The sequence below is a fragment of the Pituophis catenifer genome, unplaced genomic scaffold (genome assembly GCF_029215685.1).
Source record: "Pituophis catenifer annectens isolate HBS135680 unplaced genomic scaffold, rPitCat1.0.hap2 SCAF_2, whole genome shotgun sequence".
NCBI classification, from domain to species: domain Eukaryota; kingdom Metazoa; phylum Chordata; class Lepidosauria; order Squamata; family Colubridae; genus Pituophis; species Pituophis catenifer.
The window spans coordinates 259,900,959-259,925,368 of record NW_027256882.1 but is presented as its reverse complement, the minus strand read 5'-3'; the positions used below and the strand labels follow the sequence as shown (position 1 = coordinate 259,925,368).

General features: G+C 35.4%; 1 protein-coding gene across 1 annotated transcript in view; it reads left to right on the top strand.

Moving 5' to 3' along the window:
• The window catches only part of RASGRF2 (Ras protein specific guanine nucleotide releasing factor 2), a 106,413-nt gene that overhangs the window by 36,110 nt on the left and 45,893 nt on the right, over positions 1 to 24,410 (top strand). The window contains exons 3-13 of the mRNA XM_070935794.1: positions 1,292 to 1,439; positions 2,240 to 2,329; positions 3,979 to 4,232; positions 5,192 to 5,271; positions 5,852 to 6,045; positions 7,386 to 7,495; positions 10,031 to 10,149; positions 17,021 to 17,181; positions 19,296 to 19,362; positions 20,538 to 20,674; positions 24,321 to 24,403. Of these exons, the coding sequence (XP_070791895.1) occupies positions 1,292 to 1,439; positions 2,240 to 2,329; positions 3,979 to 4,232; positions 5,192 to 5,271; positions 5,852 to 6,045; positions 7,386 to 7,495; positions 10,031 to 10,149; positions 17,021 to 17,181; positions 19,296 to 19,362; positions 20,538 to 20,674; positions 24,321 to 24,403 (1,443 nt within the window). The remainder of the gene's footprint in view (positions 1 to 1,291; positions 1,440 to 2,239; positions 2,330 to 3,978; positions 4,233 to 5,191; positions 5,272 to 5,851; positions 6,046 to 7,385; positions 7,496 to 10,030; positions 10,150 to 17,020; positions 17,182 to 19,295; positions 19,363 to 20,537; positions 20,675 to 24,320; positions 24,404 to 24,410) is intronic.

The following is a 24,410-nucleotide window of genomic DNA, read 5'->3' as shown; positions in this document are numbered from 1 at the left end:
TAATTCTGCTTTAGTAAAAGCATTCATTGAAGAGGTAACTGGGCTGGGGCTCCTATAGATTACATGAGCTGACAAATCTTATCCTTCAGAGATCATTGATAATCAGCTGACAGAGTAGAAAAAGACTCAAAAAGTGTGTTCTTGATAAAGAATTAGTGATTTGAGTGCTGTTCTTTCTGGTCTGTCTCTAGTTGTTGCCAGAAGATTGCTTCTCTTGTCACCCAGTGTCACCCACCTCAAAAAAAGGGAGAATATAGGTCTATCTGCCACTTAACGTATTGCATTCTCCTTGGCTGGTTCACTTTTTCTTCTGATCTGAAGGCTGCCCGTTCCCTGAATGACTTTGGTTTTTGAACAGGCCGCCAGACTCTTTTCCTGGCATTTCTTTCCTCAATTTCTCTCACCACTTTCTCTGTGGATATCTTAGCTGTAGCTTCCTGCTTGTAGAGAAGTACCAGAAACCAGAATTGTTTAACTAGTGTCTCAGAACCTGAGAAGACGGCAATTGCTTTTCCAAGCACACAGAGTACAAGACCGAAAGAAAGCATTTCCTGCATGACACAGGAAGACCTTCTTTATAACTAGAAGAAGTGGAGTAAACCTTTTATTATCAGATCAGTCTACAGGAATTGGGAATAAAATTCCTCTTTGGAAGGTGGCATCACTCAATAATACAGGGGTTTTTTTATATTCATGCTTGTCCCAAAGCCAAACAAAGCATTTCCATACTGATTGCACAGCTTTAGCATTATATTTTGAGACAAATATATGTCAAATTGCTATGACCAAAGAAAAATCAGTTTTTCTAAAGCCAATGTTTTACAACAGGACCTTCTATCGTGTAATATCAGTTAAATAAAGCATGCATTCCATAGCACATTATGTTGCAATATTTATTGAAAGTAACAATTCATTTATTAAAAACTGTTTCCTTTATGTGTCCCCAAATTAAATATTGGTTCTATACCAGGGAAACCATTGTAGAATGCTGAGAGTGTATAGAGTAGCTACAGTTTATAAAAAAATAACCGTAATGGAATAAATTCTGTTTTGATAAATGTAAGAGTATCTCAACATCAATATTACTAATAAAGCTCTATTTCTCAGCTCTGCATATTTAAATATTCCTGGTCAGATTTATACATAAATTGTAAAACATAAAAATGTTTGGGAATATACTTACTAATTTATTTATTAAGAATAATGGAACCTAGTATGTTAGACTTAGCTTAAATATGTTGCCTACATAATTCATAATGTAAACATTTTCATTATTTTTTTCAACATATAGCTATTCAGATATCCTGATTGAGAGGGAAGTATTGATGCAAAAATATATCCATCTAGTTCAGATTGTAGAGACAGAAAAGATTTCAGCAAATCAGCTACGTCATCAGCTTGAAGATCAAGACACAGAAATTGAAAGGCTTAAATCTGAGGTATATTTCAAAATTCATTCTTATTGTGCTGCTATTGCTGTATTATAGTCTGGCTTCCTTTTCAATCATTGGCAAAAGTTTCATTAATTATAATGAAACTTTGTCTATGAGTAACACCTCTAAATATGAACCTTATTATCTTTCTATTTTGTCAAGTTTATTAATCATTCTTATTAGTCTTGCAAGATTGTTTTTGAATGTTATTTGGAATGGTTGTCTTTTTTCTACAATAGATTGCTTTGCTTGTTACTCTAACCTGGGCAAGCTAAAAGCAAACAAAAAAATATCTGCGACAATTTGCTTTAATAACAATTTGCTTTTTTAGATTCAAGTACTGAGAAAATTTATGACTTTCAGATCAAACAGGTGTTGGACCGTATATGTTTTGTATAATGCATATTATGTGGCCTTAACTTGAAGTAATTCTCATGGTAATAATGTATTTGAAAGATTCTACTATGGATCATTATATCTTGGCAGGTATCCCTTTGCCTGCCTGAGTGTTATTTTATATACTGTAGTCCTTTTTCAGAAATTGAAAGTTTATAAAACCACACTTAGACTTAGAGTAACTTGATTATCACTTTAAATGTACACTAATCATCATGCATTAAAATGACTTTGTTGCATATAGTTCTCAAAGGGCCACCACCACAATATACACTACATAAACAGGACAAAAAGTAAATAAGTAAGTAAGTTCCAGGGGCTTTAAATTACATCTTCAAAATTTCATGTGATATTCTGAAATCTGTTGAAAACTTTTAAGATTTTACATTTTTGTTTGTTGTTTTTGTTAGATTGTAGCTCTCAACAAAACAAAAGAAAGAATGAGACCATATCAAGGCAATCAAGAAGAAGAAGATCCAGATATTAAAAAGATTAAAAAGGTACTTTTCCACTCCTTTTAGATTGAGAAGTGATAACAACATTTCCCATTTTTTCTTTCAGTTAAAGAAAATATATTTTCATTTGAATCGAGCAGCATAACATTTAGTAAGTGTTCCAGAACAGCTAATTATCTTGATGAACTGTTTGGTGAAAGAGACAGTGATCTTAATAAGGTCCATGTGGCTTAAAATTCATGTATCAAATACTTGTGAAAACAATTATAAAGAAAAAAATTCTAAATATTGCATTTTTAAGCTTTTGAATGTAAAGTATCACTACAAAAATGAAGTTTGAGATGAACATCTTTTAAGGGGAGGTCCTTAATGGTTGCTATTCTGGCGCTAGAAGAGGGAAAAGAGAAAAAAGGGGAGAGAAATTTAAAAGTTTATATAGCCAACAGTGCATTGTTATTGAAGTATTCTATATACATACAATTATGGATGATAATGATATTTAAAATAATAGGTCCTATTATTAGCAGGATTTTTTTCCTTTTCCTTTTACATTAGGGTTATATATTTGTGGCATTTTGACACATGCATTGGATAGAAAATACACTACCACTTTGTTTGACTATTTAAAACCGCTTAATCATGAATAATGGCATTAGGTTTGCCAATTGTATTCTCTGGGAACTCAGGGCAGCATGCATGAATCTGTTCACTCCTTGTTTTATTCCTAAAGTGTCCAACATCCTTGGGAAGTAGGTTGGCATCAGAGAATGACTTGTCCAAAGTCAACAACTAAACAATGTTGAATCTGAGTCTTTCTAGTTGAAATCCATCAACTTAACTGTTATGCCACATTAGATCCTCTATAGTTAATTTTCATTTAAATCAATACAAATTTATTGTATATACCTAAGGGTATGTTTCCTTTCCAGTTGATTTTAAATGTGAGAGTAAAAATAGAATACATTAAGTAGAAGCCTATGTAGAGTTTTGGATTGAATGTTCTAAAATGCATATAAACTCATTAAAATAGATGCATCTTTACCCCGGGAGCAGGCATGGTTGTTTTAATACGTTTTGGATTAGTTGTGTGTTTACTTTCCCTCATATTCCATTACATATCCTCTAAAACAAATGTGAAGTATGGCTGCTTGTATTTGGTGAATTTAGTTCTGTTATTCAGATGTGACTCTCATAAATATATTTTCGCTGTACTTAAATCAAACCAAGCATCCTAATTCCTCTGCATAGTCTCTGTTTTCTGAGCCAATCTACAATGCCAAATATTCTAAGATCAGCTAAACTATTCTGGTCTTTCTAAGCATGCTCTAAAATAAGAAATAGAAGAGTAATTGCCACTTTATATTTATTAACTGCAGACATGTTTGCCTTCCTTTCTTGAGACACTGATATTTCAATACATCTATTTGAATGGGATATATATGCATTTCAAAGACAAATGGTTTTTTTATCAGATCAATATGAAGTAGTTTCTCTGAAGGTGGCCAAATTCTGTTATACTGTATATAAAATTAGGTAAGCTTTAACTGCCTACTGCCCACTGTTAATCCACTATCAATCACAGTATATTATTCTGTCTTTATTTTTTACTATTATTGTCGTTTTTAATGCTTTTATTTGTAATGCTGGTCTGTGACCGTAATAAAAATTGATTTTTTAAAAAATTCACTCTTTAGGTACAGAGTTTTATGCGTGGTTGGTTGTGTAGAAGAAAATGGAAGACAATTGTCCAAGATTATATTTGTTCTCCACATGCAGAAAGTATGCGAAAAAGAAACCAGATAGTTTTCAATATGGTTGAGGCAGAATCTGAATATGTGCATCAACTTTATATCCTTGTGAATTGTTTTCTAAGGCCCTTAAGAATGGCTGCAAGTTCAAAGAAACCACCTATTAGTCATGATGATGTTAGCAGCATCTTCCTCAACAGGTATTATTGGATACATTTTAAAAAACACATTCCTATCTGTTATGATTTATAGTATTAAAAATCTGTAGAATGTATAGTACATAATTGCATTTGATTTTTAGAAGTTTGAAATTGAAAGCTCTCATTTCCTTCCTCTTTTGGGTGGCACGGGAAGACTAGATGAATTCCAGTTTTCCCATCTCTAATTGCGGTAGCTTCATTGGGACGATATGGAAAACTAATTTAGGTTGATATTTTCAAAATTAAATTGAATAACATATGACCTTGGATATTTTAAAACTAATGGGCAGGTAATCCCAAATGGCTGAATCAAAGTCAAATGATGCATCTATGGACTCTTCGATATCCTTGCCAATCATATTAATTAGGATAGAAGGTGCGAGAAGGTATATTTCTCAGCCTAGCAAATCTAGGTGTTTTAGTTTCATTTTCAGTTCTTTAGATAACTTAGGTTTGGGACGTAGCTGATGTGCGTTTATTGGCAACATTCAAGTGATCAAATTGACTTAGAATTTAGTGGGTCCAAAATAGTCACTCCCCAGTCACAGAATGCCCAATTTGGGGATATTCTGTCCGCCACTATTAAAAGAGCTACAGATGCTACTTGATAATCATCCTGATTTTGTGCCTAAACTAGAATTCTAGTTGATTCTGCTTATGATTGATGTATTTAATCTTCTTTTCTTTTGTATACTGCCCAGAATTAATGTCTGCATAAATTATTTACATAAATATAGTTAAATAAAAATATCGTTTATTATTTTAAAACTATGAAAAATGCTGCTCTGTAGTTTTATTTATTTTTAAAGTTCTAACTCACTTCATGAGGTGGCAATGCATATTCAGATAGCCTGTTTTAATAGTCATTTCATGATATGTGCTGATAATTTCAAATAATATATTTTACACAGAGATTTTTAATTTTTTGCTTTATTTTGTCAACTCTTATTTCTCTCCAGTGAAACTATAATGTTCCTTCATGAAATATTTCATCAAGGATTAAAAGCAAGAATAGCAAACTGGCCTACCTTAATTTTAGGTAACTTTGTGTGTTGGTTTCTGTGTTTAAAGAGTAGCATTATATTTTTTATTTAAAAGTTAAGTTTTTTTTAGTTTCTTTACAATAAATTGGTTTATTTTTTATTTGCCCTGTTAGATAAATTTAGAAACTTGCAATATCCACCTGTGTATTCTTTGTTCAAAAGGAGTGACAATGTTAGGAAGCTGCACTGTATTTCATTACTGTGATATAGTTTACAGCTTTTTTTTTTCTTCAGTCAGAAATTTTGTTTTTTTAAATAACTATATTACAGGCAGAAATAAGACAAATGTGATATTTTTATCATTTGAAGTTCTGTCCTTGCATGAGATATACTTGCAAAGAGCCTTCAGGTTAAATTTATTAATATACTGTAGATAAAACTGTACCAATCACTTAATGTTCTCGGAAGAAGTGAGCAGGCAAATAGTGACAGTATTAGGGGAAATTTTAATAAAGATGCTTTCCTTTTTAACACCTGTAATTATACAATGCTACAAATTAATGTGGTTTAGACTTTTTATTTCTGTGAAGAAAAAGGAATGATTGCAAAAATCAACTATCTTTTTTGTCTTTACAGCTGATTTATTTGATATACTTTTACCAATGCTGAATATATATCAAGAATTTGTTAGAAATCACCAGTATAGCCTACAGGTGCTGGCAAACTGCAAGCAGAACAGAGATTTTGACAAACTCTTAAAGCAATATGAATCCAACACTGCATGTGAGGGCAGAATGCTTGAAACATTCCTTACCTACCCTATGTTTCAGGTAATTTTATTGCTTGCATAATTTTTATTATCATCTTCATGATTTTTGCTGTCAAATAATCTTTCCCAAATGACATTGTTAGAAAGAGTGGCTAACCTGGACTCACTAAACTGAAGAAAATTGCTGTAGAGTAAGTCTTTTTATTTTATTCAATCGAGAGATTCTGTATTACAATCTTTTATACTAGTCAGAATTACATAGGCATTAGTATTTTGTTGTTTATTATTTTTCAGTCATCATTTTGAAGTGATGTATTTTTACACTATACTCAGTTTTCATCTATGAAAATTAAAATATTTGGGAGGATACCCAAATGGCACTATCACACTGTAGGAATGATACTCAAGCATATCTACGTATGCATGAAAGTCACAGTCCTCTTAGAGAATGAAGACTGCATCAGCTAAGTATGCTGTTGATGCCATGATATTCTGGTTAAAAAGGATTGTTAGCTCAAATAAGAGAAATAGGCAAACTGGTCCTGGATAGCATCCTGGTTGGACGAAAAGCTTTCAAAATACTTCTGCTGATGTACTGTACTGCTGTACTGCTGATGTGCCCATTGCAGCATGCATTTAGAACTTGCTGTAGCTTTCTGCAGCTACAGATTATTCTACTTCAAATAATTATATGGCAGCTACTGTTATTAGCTCATGAAAAATCTGCTGCCAAAGTCCTAGTGCGGGCTTTAAGACTAACAGTGACAGCTGTCAAATAATCACTTAGGAGGAGAAAAATAAAGGTTCATTTTGGTGAAAACAGCTGGGATGGAGGGAGTTCATCCCTGTCAAGAAACCTGTCACTACAATTTCATTGGGGAATAGCCTTCCTCCCCCCCCCAGCAATTTAAGTGAAGCAACCTTTATTTTTCTATGTGACAGCTGCCCTCAGAATAGTTAATGAAAGCAGCAACTCCCCTAAAGCAGCTTATTAGAGCTTTAATAGCTGCCCTGATACTCTACACATATCTGAAGCCAGGTCAAAGATTAAAGATTAATCCGTTTCACTTTGGATGACTTTCGAAAAAAAACTGATTCAATTTAAGATTTAGCTATCATCAGAAACAGATGCACGCTATGTTCATATTACTCTCACTGAATTGGTATTGCTATTTTAAGTAATTTTTGGGACTCTGAAGACTCCAGCACTGAGCCGAGGATTCGGTGGCCTCAATAACCCCTTCAGACTCCATAATTCTGTGACTGATTTCTGAAATAGGAAATGCTATTTTTTTAGATTGTATTGATGATATTGTAAGGAAATCCAAGATGGAAAACATATCAGGTTATAATTAATTATACATTTAAAATGCACGCTGACCAATATTTTAAATCCTTTAGATTCCTAGATATATTATCACCCTTCATGAACTTCTAGCTCATACACCACATGAACATGTGGAAAGGAAAAGCCTTGAGTTTGCTAAATCTAAACTGGAAGAACTTTCAAGGTTTGAGTGCTTTTTTTCCTCAATATATAAATGTAGAACAGAAGTTTAATATGTAAAATCAGATATTTTTTTAAAAATTGCACTTGTATATTTTATTTATTATGTTTTTATAATGCCATGTTTGAAAAGACAAGTAGCTCAAAGTAACACCTATAAAGACACAACAATCAAAACTCTCTCTCTCTCCCCCCCCCTCCCTCCCTCCCTCTAGGCCAGTGATGGCTAACCTTTTTGCCATCGCGTGCCAAAACCAGGCGGAGCGCGAGGGGGTGTCGTGCGCTCGCATGCCCACACCCACAATTCTATGTGCCCTGCTCCCTTGCACATGCGCATGCGACCACCCTATACTGCCCTGCTTTTGGCATGCGATGGCATGGTGGGCCCATTTTTTGCCCTCCCCAGGCTCCAGAGCCTTTCTAGGAGCCTGGGGAGGGTGAAAATGGCCTTCCCCATCCCCCCCTGGAGGCCCTCCAGAGGCTAGAAACATCCCGTTTGCTGGCTTCTGGCAGGACCGGAAGGCCGTTTTTTCCCCTCCCCACGCTCCTAGAATGGCTTTGGAGCCTGGGGAGAGGGAAAAACAGGCCTTCCCCCACCCCCGAGGTCCTCCAGAGGCCAGAAACAGCCTGTTTCCCTACTTCCAGTGGGCCCAGAAGGCCTGAAAATAAGCTGAGCTCACGTGCCCACCAATATGGCGCCACGTGCCACAGGTTCACCATCACGGATCTAGGCCATGACAAAAAGCTTTACAAAATGGATCAGTGCAAATTTCATCCTGTGCCCAGGTCTAACCAAACTGAAAGGGGTTCAAACAATTTATTTTTTCTGGGATATGTTGACATCCCATTTCCTTGCCAATTACTTTACCCCCAAACAGAAAGATGGACACAAAATGAAGGTTGAGCAACACCTTATTTTGTCTATTTTTCTCCAAAACATAGTAGATAACTTTAAAGTAGACCACGAGGGTATATCCCATCAATGCAATAACAGCAGCGGTTACTAAAGCTTTGATGCTTTTACTGCCAATGTATAGAGTTGAATGTGAGCTCTTACAGGTATTTAGTCAGATTTATTGGGACCTTCTTCCACTGGCATTTAACTTGCCGTTTCATCTCCGGGAACCTTTCCAGTAAAATGAAGAGCTCCACATGCATGACCCTGATTGCCTCTGAATTCCAGATTTAAAAGTAGCACTTCATGGAACTATCTGCCAGATTGCTGAAAAACCAATAAGTGTCTACTGGAATCCATCTGGATCCAAAAGATACCTGGACATGCTGCCTCAATCAGGCCATGACAAAATTAGAATGTCATTTTTTTTTCAAATAACAAGCCAAATGCTTTGAGTTGGAAACAAAATCTAATGTTTGATTTAAACTTAACATTGCTGGAGTGTGCCCATAGTTGCAAAAGAGGTCATGAACTAAACTTTTCCAAACTGTCCTGCCGTTAGATGTAAACACTAAAAATACACCAGTTTCAGAATTGCCAATTAATTCTTGTACATCAGCCCTACAAGATAGATCAGATCAAGAAACAGATGCAGTGTATAATTACTTTTATTAGAATAACTATAGTAATAGAAACTAGCAAGTTTCTGACTGTAATCTTCTTCTCCCTCTTTTATTTTCATGTGAATTGGGAGGGGGCACCTGCTTTAGGCATTTTCATAAATGTTTATCTTTGTATGGGCTTAAGGCATGTGTATCTGTTTGCTGCCTTGCTAACAGATCTTCCCAGTCTCTGTCAAAGCCATTCTGTATGATCTGTATGGTCTGTACAATTCTTAATTTACTGCTTTTTAAAATTTATCATTTATCATTTATCAACAAACAATTTATTGGAGAGAGCGCTAGAGAAAGCATGAGAGCGAGAGCGAGAGAGAGAGAAATTATTAGCAGTTTGACCCAGGGTCAAGGCTGAAGGTTCTGAAGAACTTCCTTATGACTCCTGTCATATAATTTTTGCTCTCTCTTTGATCTGCCTATCCATCTTTCCCTGAAGGAACCCCAGCCCTCAAATTCCCTACATCTTAAAGCATGTTCTGGAGAGCATAAGAATCTAAAAAAATATTTCCATTTACCCAGGTGAATTGCAATCTTAGCCAGCAATGCGACAGATATCTGACCAAAACTATTCTTATAAGTGTACAATTTGGTGGGGCTGTTTAGTGAGAGATGCCCCTCCTCATATGTTGGTATAATAAATGAAAAATATGTTTTAAATTGTTCCCCAGTTGGGGGAATTTGTTAAGGGATGTTCCAAAATAAAGTAGCTTGAAAAACAGGAACAGCAATTGCTAAGGAAAGAGGCAATTAAACTATTCAGTGTACTAGTATCGAGGAGATCTTGATGTGATAGTCAGGGGAAATGATAGACAAACTTTGTCAAGAATAGCATTCTACTTTGACCAAACAAATATCAGTTATGATGCACATAGAAAGTCTTATGATGGCCATAAAGTTCACCCAAGCTATTCTTGCTTTACAAATTCATAACTAGATAACTGATATTTTTGCTCTTTGTTTGCAATAGAATAATGCATGATGAAGTGAGTGAGACAGAAAATATACGGAAAAATCTTGCAATAGAAAGAATGATAGTAGAAGGTTGTGACATATTATTGGACACCAGCCAAACTTTTATACGACAAGGTAAGAGCAATGAATTTAACATGCATGTATTGATTAGGAAGTTATACAATATGAAGGAAAAATGAAATTGAAAACAATAGAATTCATGTTGGCATCACCGGGAAGTATAAGATGCAAAATATCTGTTTTTGACATCTGCACATCTATATATTTGTAATTTCCGGGCTGCTGTTGAGCCCCACCTCTGTGCTGTTTTTTTTCCAGGAGACATGAAAAACAGCACTATAATAATAAAGCACCCATGGGAAAGTCACATACACAATAACCGGACTATCATCTTCAGTGGACCAGAAATTCTCTCCAGCACCATGGAAAATAGTTCTGTCTGGCCGATAGATGTTGCAATCCCAAATGATGCCAACATTCGGGCAAAAGCACAGGAGAAACTTGAAGTACTTGAAGCTTTGTCAAATGGTGGAGCGATTGTGAGGAATGAAAATAGCTGTTTGTTGTTCCCATTTTTCATTTGTACTTCTAGAACAGCTCACACAGATATCATTTGATTTCTTTTTAAATTAAAATCATTTATAGTGGCAGATTTTTAAAATCATAGTGTGAAATATCTGCTGATATGTTTCAGTTCTGCCAATTGGAAGTCCTCTCTATAGTCCTTATGGAAGCTTATCAAATGTTCTAGAACATTATTTACATAATTGTGGTGTGAACTGCTATCATATATGCTGTGTACTTAATTCTCCAAATTCTCCTTCTTATGGAACTCTAATACTGTTCCTGTAAAGAAGTGGTAGTAGAAGTATAAAAAATGGGTAGAATCCTTTAAGGAATTACAAGGCAACTTTAAGCAGAGAATAGAACAGAAATACTAGAGGAAGACATATCTAACTAGCTGAAATCATGGAGAGGAGCAATCACTGTAATTTGTTTATTGCACATCCCATTCGTGCTATAGAAAATGCTGAAGCAATGTATAGTTGCTTTGTGTTTGTACTTTATAGAATAAAATCATGGCCACAGTCTAATGGTTTGCTTTAAGAGACCCCAAGGCCATTTGCCCATCTCTAATGGAATGTTTTCTTTGAAAAACAGATTCCAACACTGGATATAAGCTGTTGATTTAATGTCTCCACATTCCTAAGGAGTTCATTGTTTGTGATGTTGGCAGTGGAGATGGAGAAAATGTTTAAATTGCCCAGTGGGAAATGCATTGCAGAACAACTCAAATAGGAAATTTTATAGATATATTTGATTGGATACTTTTTTTATTCCAAAGAGAATTTCTACAGAACGCTAACACAGTTTTCCAAATTTATATAAAAATTCCAGATAATAATTGTAGTAGAAAACAATTCTCCAAACAGTAGTATAGAAAATAGATTTAGATTAATATGTTCTGCCAGGGAATACAGGAAAGAAGGAAACTGTGAGTGACTGGAAGAATTTTAGACATCTAAAATTTGATGTTGCCAAGGTGCCAGTGTTTTAAATAATCCTGTTTCCATCCATACAACTTCTAAATATTAATATTAAAGTAATTTCTTCACATCGGTGTTTTCCTTGTATTTTCTGTCCATGATTTGAAAATGAAATAGCTATGAAACAGAAAAGTTTGAGTCAGGGCACTGGTATAAATATAAAAATATTTTAGTATTAGAATTCATTCACATACTTAATATTTTTATGATGAGGACTTTCACTTATGAAGTATGGAAAAGGAACTTTTTCTACAAGATGAATAATATAAATAAAATAATTCTAATTAAATGCCAGTTTGCAGGCTTTATCTTGTCATATTTTCAAGATTTTCCTGTGGCACGTTGGCAGAGTTTTTTAGTATTTGTCAGTGGTCTATATAAATTACTTTAAAAAACTTTCGAGGTTTTATTACAAAGCATCCTTATCGTATGTATGTATACCTACTTAGTTTTGGAAGACTGCATTCTTGGGAAATATTTCTGATTGTGGAATTCAATAAGTGTATTGATGACCTCTTGATCTTTTTTGTTTGTGAGGGGATTATGCTTGAAATATTCAAAACTAAAAAAAACATTTTGTATGTAGATTACAAAAAGGCAAGTTAATTTTATTAATGTTAAACCACTAATTATGGGTAATCATAGAATATCTATGAGTCTTAATGCTGTGTATTAATCATATATTTTGGTGTAGTAATATGTGTTCACTGACAGTTTACGTTTGTGCCCATATATGTACAAACAATATATGATTCATCACATAGACAGCCAGATCTTCAGACTGGATGTGGTATTTTTGTTCGCTTATTGCAGTGGTGTCAAACTTGATTTCATTGAGGGCCACATCAGGGTAGTGTTTGATCTCAGAGAGCCGGTGGTGGGGTGGGGTGTAGCTGGGTGTGGGTGTGGCCATGGTGGGCATGGTTGGGGTGGGCGTGGCCATGATGGGCGTTTGGCACAGGCTCAAGATTCATTTTTTTCCCTTTGCATTCAAAGCAGCTATTCCAGAAAAAGGGAGATTTACTTTCTGGCACAAATAGTCTCAATTCCATAATGTAGAGATTAAAGACATGAAAAGTTCCCAACTGCTGTGGAGATTGACTCTTTTGTACAGGAGCAGAGCATAAATGAACAGACAATTTCTCTCTAAAAACTGTCTGTCCAACAGTCTATCTATATTTGTTACTACCTCTGACACAGCCCCAGAGGAGGACTTAATATTAGTAATAATTTATAAACTGATATACCACCCAATTCCCAATGATTCCAGGTGGCTCACAACAATAAAAAAATTAAATCAATCACTGGTAAAAGATTAAGATAAAAGATGACAAATTCAGTGATACGAGGGGGCTCACTCTCACTCATCAAAGACCTGGGTGAAGAGCCAGATGTTTTTGGCTCTTCTGAACAACAGCGATCCAGATCTTAGAGTGTATCTAGTTCTAGTTGGCAGATGCTGCAAAAGAGAAGGTGGAGAAGGTGTTGCCTCCTGCAGCACTCTGCCAACCAAAATGTACTGCGGGGTGCCTCTGCCTCCTACAGCACTCTGCCTCCTGCCCATGGGGCCAGCCTGGAAATATCAAAGGATCGGCCTGTGGTGCCTCTGGCAGCTGAAAATGGGCTGGGGGGCCTTGCATGGTCCCACCATGGCACATTTTCAGCCTTCATGGCCTCCTGCAGCACTCTGCTGGCCAAAAATGGGCTGTGGCAGGCACCCCTGTGGCCCGTTGTGATATTTCTAGGCCAGCCCCACAGGCCAGATCTAAGCACCCTGCAGGCCGGATCCGGCCTTGAGTTTGACACCCCTGGCCTATTGGGTCCTTCCAGGGAATCTGGAATAGGCAGATATGGATGTTTGATGACATTACAGATATCATCACAGGATATAAGCTGTTCCAAGTAAAGCTGCATTTTGCAATTGACTGATGGTGAATTTGTCAGTGCTGATGGTGTTTAAGTGGTGCTCCATTTGTTTTAGGATTGCATCCAAGGCACCTACTACTACTATTTCTACCTTTTCTCTCTTTTTTTGCCATAGTCATTCTATTTCTATTTGCATATGTTTGTATTTTGTTTTTTCCCCCCTCCAATTCTTTCTCTTCTATTCTGCTGTCTCCAGGTATTGCCACATCCACTATCCAGACTTTTTTTGCCTTTCTTATAGACACTTGTTAAGTCTGGGCTGTTATTTGGCTAGTGCTTGTTTGTCTTAATTCTAAAGTCCCAGAGCACTTTATTTTCTTTATCTTCTATTACTTTCTATATTTTATGGTGCTGCCAGTTCTTTCTTGCAGGCAAGTGGTATTTCTTGCAAATCTTCCAGTGTACCATTGTTGCTACTTTGTCATGCTGTTGTTTGTAGTCAATCTGGACAATCTTCTTGCAGCAGCTAACCAGGTGATCCATTGTTTCTTCAGTTTCTTTGTAAAGGTGTCACTTGCTGTCTGTTACTGTCTTCTCAATTCTAGTTTTGTATGCATTTGTTCTTAAGACTTGGTCTTGTGCATCCAGAATTAACTCCTTTGTCTCTTTATTCAACTTTCCTGCTCTTAGCCATTGCCAGGGTTTTGTTATTATCTGTTTCCCCTGCTTATTTTTTTTTAATATACTGGCCATATAATGCTTTGTCTTCCATGCTTCTTTTCTGTTCTTCATTTGGTCTTTCTTGTAGAGCAGTTTGGTTTCTACCATACTCAGTAGGCCTTCTTGGTATACTAGCTTCAGTGCATCTTTTTCGCTATCCTTCAGATATTCTTCCAATGTTCTTTTTTCTTCTTCAACCACCTGATGTACTTGCAACATTCCATGCCCACCTGTTTTCTTTGGTAAGTAGAGTCTGTCAACATCGCTGCATGGATGAAGTACATGATTCATTGTCATTATTTTTAATATATTTCCAGGGTTTTATCAGAAAACATCCTTATCAGATCTATATCTACTCAATTTTGGATAACTGTGTTCATGGGAAATATTTCTGATAGCATGGAATTAAATAAGTTTATTGATGATCTTTTTTAAGTTTGTGAGGGGATTATGCTTGAAATATTTAAAGCTAAAAATACTCTATTGTACATAGATTACAAAAAGGCAATTGAATTTTATTAATATTAAATCACTAATCGTGGGTAACCCTTATAGAGCTATGCTAATACATATTACTCTTAATGCTGTGTGTTTATTATATTATAGTATATTAATATGTGCTCACTGCCTATTTACTTTTGTGCCTATGCATTTACATTAAAAGTATGGACTAGAATCTACTACATTCTCAAGTGTGTGTTGGTAAATAGATTTTTTTGACTTCCTTGTCTGGGGCTGAGAGGGTGACTGACACAAACTCCCCCAGGTGGTTTCTGTGACTAAGGGAAAATTGGAATTTGGATCTCCCCACTGCTAGTCCAGTACATTAACTATTAAATTATACTGGTAATCTTTGTCATTTTCCCTTTCTGCTCTTTCTCTCTCACACATAAACACAATAACTTAGAAAATATCAAACTATGTTTATTTGGAGTTAAGGTTCATTAAGGACCTCATTTAAATGTGGTTCATGAAAAAGATTTTGTGGGATCTATTCCTCTGAATTTTTCTGAATTGTTACACTGAATCTTCTCTAAAAGATCTGTTTGTTTCTTGCAAATTGTGACCTATTGTATAGAAAGAACATATTTTTACATTACAGGGTTGGTGTCCATATTAAAATATTTTAGTAATTGGCTTCATATGAATGCATTTATCGGGATCCAGCATCTTGTTTAAATAGATGCCACAAAGATGTGTATTGTCTTGGCTGAGTTTGATTTATTTGCCTGAAAATATGAAATTCAATAAACTATAGTATAGCAAAATTGCATTTAGTGTATTGTATTATTCACATTGACTTATATTTTTAGAATTCTGTGTTGTTACCCAAAAAAATCACCAATATTATATTCTCACAGCCACTTAAAAAAAAAGTAAATCTTACAATACTCGTGATTCAAGTTTTTGTTTGCTTTGTATATTTAAAAACCTAATTAACTTGGATGAAAGGGCTACAAACTTCAATGGAATTTACATTTCAATGAATGAATATGTTAAGTATGTAATTGAACTTTATATCAGGTATATTTTAATAGTGTTTTCATTTAATCTCACATAAGGATTATATCTTTCCATCTATTTAATACTTTAGAGATAGGTTTGCAATAACATAAGTTATGTTTTTTATTTTTGGTTTGTTGAACACATAATAATAGCCTTGTTTATCTGTTAGAATAATCCATGAAATGGGTATATCTCTAAATCCAAGCAAACCACAATTGGAGACCCTTGATTCAGGATGTGAACACAGTGATATAATGGATATGGTTTTAGATTGGGAGGCTTGGGTTTTAATTATCAGTTAATCCTGAAGTTTGCATAATGCCTGGAATATATCTGTTTTGGCACATAACCAAATTACCCTTTTTATAGCATTGTGATAATAAATTGAGATTAATGTTTATATTTCTTTAGCCATCCATCCTCTTTATTTTATTTAAGTTTGTTTCATGTTTAAATATAAAATGTTGTATCAGTTTACAAAATAAATATAATAATACAAATTATGTAACACAATTATAAAACCAGAATGCAACTATTTCCAGGCAGTAGAGTATGTAGCAGAAACCAATGAACTCTGAAAATAGAAAAATGCAGTGTAATACAGAATTAAGGAAAGGACTAGTAAGTGTGTATCCAATTATATGCACAATCCTATACCCTAACCTTACAATATATACTTAAATATTGAAGAATGAAATCCAGATCACATTGGTAAACTTCTATTTGCAAATCCAGACTTTTTTCTCTTCTGTTCTGCTTTTGCTTCTATTGCTGGTTAAACTTGTGACTTAAAAACCTTTTAGAAATTTTTAAAAAATATATATTAATTAGTTACACACTGTTAGCACTCTTTTAATATGCTGCTCTCCAAATACATTGGCATTACAACTTTCAGAATACTCAACCGCTATTAGTTGGTTGAGGATGCTTAGAGGAGGGTGTATTATGTTTTTTGTCCTTCCATTGTTTGGTAAATGAGCTTTATATGTTATAAGAAAAAATTGTCCTCAGCAAAGGACAAGGTAAGTTTTTTTTACTGGACCTTGGGTTTCATGTTATGGTTATGTATAATGAATATATTACAATCTTGTGTGACCACAGGCTGGCTGCGTCACGCACTGGCCACGCCAACACCTGGTTTAGCGAACGGGAAAAAAGTCCTGATACATCACGTGATGCCGCCGTGATGACATGAGTTTGACAGCCCTGATTTAGACGGTCATCTAAATTTGTTATTTAGGTGGCTACAAATATATGACACTAAATTTATTGTAAACCATAAAGAATAAGAATTATTTATGTGCATTATATGTTTACAGAGTACTATTTGCTTTTCTACTTACTAGGAACTCTTATTCAAGTCCCATCAGTTGAGAGAGGAAAACTTAGTAAAGTTCGCCTGGGATCATTGTCTTTGAAAAAAGAAGGAGAAAGGCAATGTTTTCTATTTACAAAGCACTTTTTAATTTGTACAAGGAGCTCTGGAGGAAAGTTGCATCTACTTAAGGTACATATTTTTGTAAAAAAAACTATGACTAGAATAGTGAATTGTAGAACATATAGTAAAATATATGTCTGTTCCGATTAATTGCAGTAAAATAATATAAATCTTTGAAAAAGGAAGACTACACTATTGCCTGCCAGGCAATCAGAGCATCCAGTTATAATATTAACATGTTTAAGGGGACTTTTTGTATTTATATATGATGGTTTGTTTTATCTGTATAATTCTAAGACCAAAATTCATTTATTTTAATTGTTTTTAAAATAAATATTATAAACTGAATGTATAGTTCAGAAAATAATTAACATTTTCTAAAGAATCAGATGGATTTTCATGCATTTCTACATCTCTGCCTTCCTAAGCTAAATATCCTCCAGCAGAACCATTCGAAATTACCACCTGGCACTGAAATTCTGCTTGTTCCCTCAATGATTTTCTCTGACCACCTTTTTGCTTTTAATATTGCATTTTGTATTTTAATTATTTGTGATGGATTGAACACATGGAGAAGCAGTGGAGGGAGAGTTGGCAGCACAGAGGTTTCCAAGGAAGGAGGCAGTATATTCCATCAGAGAGAAGCCCACATTAAGAGACTGCCATACCCTATCCTCTCAGTATATATTTATTCAGGTAGAGAGTGATAGTTTTTATACCTTGGCAAATTCTGTCCATTGGTGTAAGCAAATAAAGGATTGGACTCCATTGGATTTTTCTGCGCCAGGGCTGGGCCTGACATCATTCTGGTTATGACAAGTTTTTTTTTTTTTTCAATTATTTTATGGAACATTTAAATATAATACAGAATTTCTAGTACAGCTGTATATTACAGAATATTTCTGGAATTATAATAGTAATATATTCAGATATTAAAAAATAGATATGTTCTAATTTCCTATTTAAATATATTGCTTATTTTGTCAAAATACTGCTTCTGCTGTATTGAAATACTGCAGTTGAGTGCTTCATGTTATTAATCTTATCGGTAAAATTATTTTCAGTTGAACTGGGATAACAGAATTGTTTTAATTGGAAAAAGGAGGTTATGCATTTCCACATTCTTTGCTAGAAATTATAATGTCCTCTGTATTTAATTTAAGAAACTCATTGTCAGGCTTCGAGGTCGTCTCAAATAAATTGCATTTCAAACAAAGTCTTTGAACTCCTTCTTATGTCAGCACTAGAGTAAATGCAGCTTGAAGTGCTGACACTCACCTAGTTATTGGAATAATGCATTATACCATGTACAATATAGAATCATCCTGTCTAGTCCTCCTTTATGTATGAAGCCAACTAACTTTGGTCCATTTCATCTCTCTGAGACCTAGGAAGAAAGCAGTAGCAAACTGTTTCTCAAAACATTGCTAGGAAGAGTGCAGGGACTTATCCAGTAAGTTATCAGGAGTTGAGACTGACTTGAAGTCTTCCCCCCATCTCTCTCTCACACACACACGCACACACAGAGGATGCTTGTCCAAGTACCGTATTTTCCGGAGTATAAGACGCACCTTCCCCCCCCCACAAAAGGGGGTGAAAATTTGGGTGCATCTTATATACCAAATGTAGCCCATCCATTGGCCCCCACCCTTTGGCCTCTGCCTCCCAGCAATTTACCTCCTTGCATCAAGCAGCAAGAAGAAACAGCCCATTTCAGCTTCAGCACAGCCTAATTAGCACAAATTGATTATCCGTTGGATTGGCCTCTCGACTCTCAGCTGTCTCAGGCTGCAGGGATTGCTATTGCCTGTTGCAGCGCGGGCCTCTGCTGCTTGCTGCAAGGAGGTAAATTGCTGGGAGCAGATTTTTTTCCCCTTGTACTAATCAAGCTATGCTGAAAACGAAAATGAAAGTAAAGTAGGCTGTTTGCTGTTTGCTGCAACGAGGCAAAATTGCTGGGAGGCAGAGGCAGAGATTTCTTTTTCTTGTTTTCCTCACCAAAAAAGGTAGGTGCGTTTTATAGTCCGAAGCGTCTTATACTCCGAAAAATACTGTATGTTGAATGAGGTTTACTTTAGGTTTCTATTCATGGATTGTACCTTCTGTTATATAATTTCATATACTTTTAGACTGAAGAATGGTTAAATAGATTTCTGAAAAAAAAATGCAATTTATGTCTCTAGGCCGGAGGTGTCCTTTCATTAATAGAATGCACACTATTTGAGGAAACTGAGATGAATGATGATGAATGTAAGTTCTATCAAATTGTTTTATGGAATTGTAAAATTTTCTTTAAAAAATAGCATTTTTTTTGCTTAATGAAATATAGTATAGACATAGAGAGTTACTAATAAAAATTCTAATTCAAGAAATAAAAGATGTACGTATATATGTGTTGATTTATTTATCATTATACCAGAGAAGAAACTGAGAGACTCTGAATTCTAGTCATGCCTTAAGCATAAAGCCAGCCAGGTGACTTTAGCCAGTCGCTGTTTCTCAGCCATAGGCAGACGGGAAATGGCAATTTCATCCAATATACTAGTCTAACCCCTCCCCCCCCCAAACGCAATAATCAGACTTTGAATACATTATGTAAAGTCAACAGGGTTGGGGATCTTGTGGTTAGAAAATAGCAATAGCAATAGCACTTGGGCTTATATACTGGCCCATAGTGCTTTACAGCACCCTCTGGAAGCTTTACAATGTAAACAAATTGTGTCCAACAATCTGGGTTCTCATTTTATTGATCTTGGAAGGATGGAGGCCTGTCAGGATTGAATTCCAGGCTGTGTGCAGAGTTAGCCTGCAATACTGCATTGAAACCACTGTGCCACCAGGGCAGGCAGTAATACTGTGACAGAGAAGGCACATTTTCTAGGACTTGCTATATGACTTTACTTCATGGAAGGAATCTCAAACACCTTGCCAGACCTTACATTTTAAAAATAATTACTTAGGAAAGGAATATTCTGTACTTTAATCTTAATTTTAAAAAGGTTTAGAAATAATAATGCTGGCATAAAAATTACTACTCAGTTTGTACCTCTGTTTTGTTTTTTCTACTATTAGCACAGAGTAGGCTCTGAATTAGGTGTCTTGCCAATTAAAAGTCAATGCTATATTGTCATAACAGAATCAGATATATATATATATTTACCTCAAGTGAATAGGTTTTAACTGGAACACATAATATAATTTTTCATTTGCTTAATTATAAATTCTGTGAGCCAAAAATATTTTACATTTGCACGAGTCTGTAATGTTTAAAAATATCACTGGTCAAAGATACTAAATTTGTACTTTAAATTTTGACCGTAACTACGCATCACAATGGAAAGTAGTTGTCTCTGCACTGTGATGTAATCTAGGTTCTGCATTTCAACCTGTAACTGCCCAATTCTGTTTGTCTTTCAATCATGAAGCAAAAGGTTCTGGGCAAGTATTTGGGCACCTTGACTTCAAGATTGTGGTAGATCCTGCAGGTGCACCTCCATTTACGGTGGTCCTTTTAGCTCCTTCGCGGCAGGAAAAGGCAGCATGGACCAGTGACATTAGTCAGGTAAGCAATTTGAGGGGGAGGAATACTACGTAATTCATTCAGCACATTAATGTTGTCTTGGAGCTCATTATAAAATGTATGAATTATTAACAGAATATTGCTTTGAATACAGTGTTGGTGAATGAGTGGCATGCTGACATAGCAGGTAAAAGTAGATGTTTCCCCTGTCCAGTCATGTGTAACTCTAGGGCGTGGTGCTTATCTCCGTTTCTTAGCCAAAGGAGCCACCATTGTCCAAAGACACTTCCGTGGTCATGTGGCCGGCATGACTATACACCGAAGCAAACAGAACACTGTTAACTTTCCACCAAAGTGATACCTATTTATCAATTGCATTTGCATGCTTTCGAACTGCTAGGTTGGCAGCAGCTGGGAGCTCATCCCGTGGTACTTGGGTCTCGAACTGCCAACCTTCAGTCAACAAGCTGCATGTCTTACCCACTAGGCCACTGCATCCCCACTAGGTCTCCACACTCCCACTGACATAGCAGCTGGTGTCTTGTGCTTAGAGTGGTAAAGCCTTCATTTAAATAGTTATTCATCTGTGAAGCCAAGTGACTTTGGGCCTGCTACTGTTTCCCAGCCTAAGAATTTTAAGATTTCTTTTTTTTAAAAAGAGCAGGTGATAAAATAAAATTTTCTTAAGTTTCAGTAGTTGGTTTCTAAATGCCATGAAAAAAACAAGTTCCAATTTTCCTATGGACTATTTTCACACAAAGATCTTTTTCATTTTATTTAATAGCTTAGCCCAGCCTTTTACAACGTAAAGCTCCATTTAGATACATTAGAACTGTGAACCGCTGTGCTGACTGACAATTCAGTTGGAAGGGTACCAGGTTGGAAAAAGCTGTCTTTAGTCTTTATACACATTGCATGCAGATGTCATTACTTTCCTTTTCCAGAATTCTTTAAAAATCTATTGTATCTGCACATTTTCACCTGCATGGAACTGTTCCTGCACACAGAAAAAGTTTCCAAAGAAAATTGAATTTAAGATTAAAGAGAATTGAAAGTGGCCTAATCTGGATATTCTGGAATGGCTTTTATTTCTGATCTCATGTTACAACTGTACCAGGTTTATGTTTTTGATTGCTTGGATCCATTGTGTTAATTGTAAAATAGTTAAAAATAAATAAGTTTTGGCAATGAAAATAAGAGAATTGGACAGTAGTTTGGAAGAATCACTATGCAAGGTTATACTGCACTAGATGCCATATATGTTTATATATGTTTTAAATAGTATAGAAGATTTTGTACAGAAGTGCCAAGAACTGGAGTACAGAAATAGTTCATAATGTAATACAGATTATACTCACATATCTGCCAATATATATTTCATGGTGCTGCTACAAAAACAATATTTTTTATAGTTACAGTTGCAAAATTTACACTAATTGCTGCAGATCAGCTCAGTTAATCTGAGTTTATCTGATAGTAAAGGAAAAACCAACAAAGTAGCATTCATTTTTTTTTCTCTGTGCACTGGTAATATGATTACAATTGCAGCTAATTGGTATATTATGCATTTAAACATTTAATTGCAGATTTAATTTTGCCTGTCATTATTTAATGGGACTTAAATTAAAGGGCAAAGCTTTTTGAGGCCACATGGTTACTGTATATGTCCTTGTTTACTTTCTGCATGCTAAATTTGCAGAAACAAAATAAAGTTGACTGTTTCCTCTCAACTATTTTATTGTATTAGAAACAATAGCAGAAAAATATTATTTATTTATTTTATAGAGTTAAAAAATGCCTGACTCCATTTAACTGTTTTTTGTATTAAGAAAGTTAAAACAATAAAATATGCATATCCAGAAAAGCATCACAGAACCCCCTGAGAGCTCTCAATTACTCATGGCTAGGTCTTCTCATCCTCTCAATGGAACATTCTTTCATCACTCCCTTCTTTAGGGTACCCCTTCATGTTCCACTCCCCAAAAGCAATCCAAAGTTCCAGGTCACTCTCACAACCTGTCCATACAGAGCGTCCAAAGCTGGTTCCAGAGAAGCAGAAACTCAATTCTGTTGGGGACTCAGTTAAAGCTGAGCCTTGTCCAGCCACCACAAAGTTAAATTCAGACGGGTATCATCAGACACCAACTTCTGTGTGTTGATCTAACTGACAAAGGACACAATGCCATGCTGCATGCTTCTTCCCCAGCAACATTTCTGTGCAATACAATGTCCCATCAATCTAAGCTTCCCAGAGGATTCCCTCCCACTCTTTCATTGACTCTCCAGCCCAACCTGGGCCTCTGCTGGCACCTGTTATCTTTTGCTGTACTACTATTAGATTTTGGATTTGATGCTTAATGAATCATCTTTCAAATGGTTCTGTATAAACTCCAATTGATTCATAGCATTGTATTAAGCCAATCTATACAACTGCTTCCACAAGCATAGTATGTTTGAATAGATCAGAAAGAGTATTTTTGCAAGACTCTATTTAAAAAGAGACTGGCAAACTTTCATATTTTAAACACATTTCAAATGTATTAATACATTTATTAGGAAATATTCAATATTCCTGTAAAACCACCGTTGGAAAAGATTACAAATATTTAAAGTTAAAAAATAGCAAAATGAACATTTGTAACCAAAATATTATTGGTCAATTATGTATGTATGAAAGACAGTACCAGATGAGTTGTTGAGGCCAGGCCTATTTCCCAACCCCCTAAGACTTGACACACCCTGGATGATTATTAAGATGGAGGAAGGTGGGCCAGGCTCAAGTGTAGTGGCCTCATTTTTGGCTACAATTTGAATTTGATCGTAATCCACCCTAGAAATAAAGACCTGAAAGATTAATATTGAAATAAAACTGTATTAGCTTGGTTCAGTACCACACACGGCTTTCTCACACTCTCGAGCAGTTCCACCAGTTGCCTCCATATTTTTATCTGGAAATTATATTGTCTCAAAGCAGTAAAAGGAAATAGTGGTGGATAGAATCCAGAAACTGTGAAAGACAGAAGAGTGAACTGATTAATTCCCAAATCTATTATGAGCCTGCCCAGTTGACAACAGCTCCTGGAAAGATCCTTAGCAGCAGACTGTCACTTTTTGAAACTTAATCTTATGACTATGGAAGATTGTTATTTCAGAGGCTTCAAGGCATCAATTGTTTCCAGTAATCGGGAACTGCTGTTTTCAGTGCCTTGGGATTGAATGACCTGATGCAAAAGGAATTTAAAACCTGTGGTTTTGCAATGTTTCCAGGAGCAATACATTTTGAGATGGGAAGTACATTCAGAACAACCAAATACTATTCATTAATTTGCTTATTGACTGGAATGATATTCTAGGCTTTATCCAGTTTGGCCAAGAGATAGAGCTCACCTCAAAGCCACCCAATGAACTTCTGGGGTTGAAGATAGACATGAATGTAGGTCTTCCTTAACTGCTCCAACATTTTAATTTCTCCAGCACACTGATTCATTTGCAACTTCAGGGACTTTAAATAGTAAAGTTTAGTTTTGATTCTGAAAATGTTAAAAATATGGCAGTTCATCCCTTCTATCTTTCCTACTAACTAAATTGTTCCAGATAAAATTTTATTTTCTGTAATTGTAGGATCTGAGATATATAGTATTGAGCAAAAATGAATCTATAATTTGTTTTTTTTAATCAACCTGTCTAGTGTGTTGACAACATACGGTGCAATGGTTTAATGACAATAGTGTTTGAAGAAAATTCCAAAGTCACTGTGCCACATATAATCAAGTAAGTG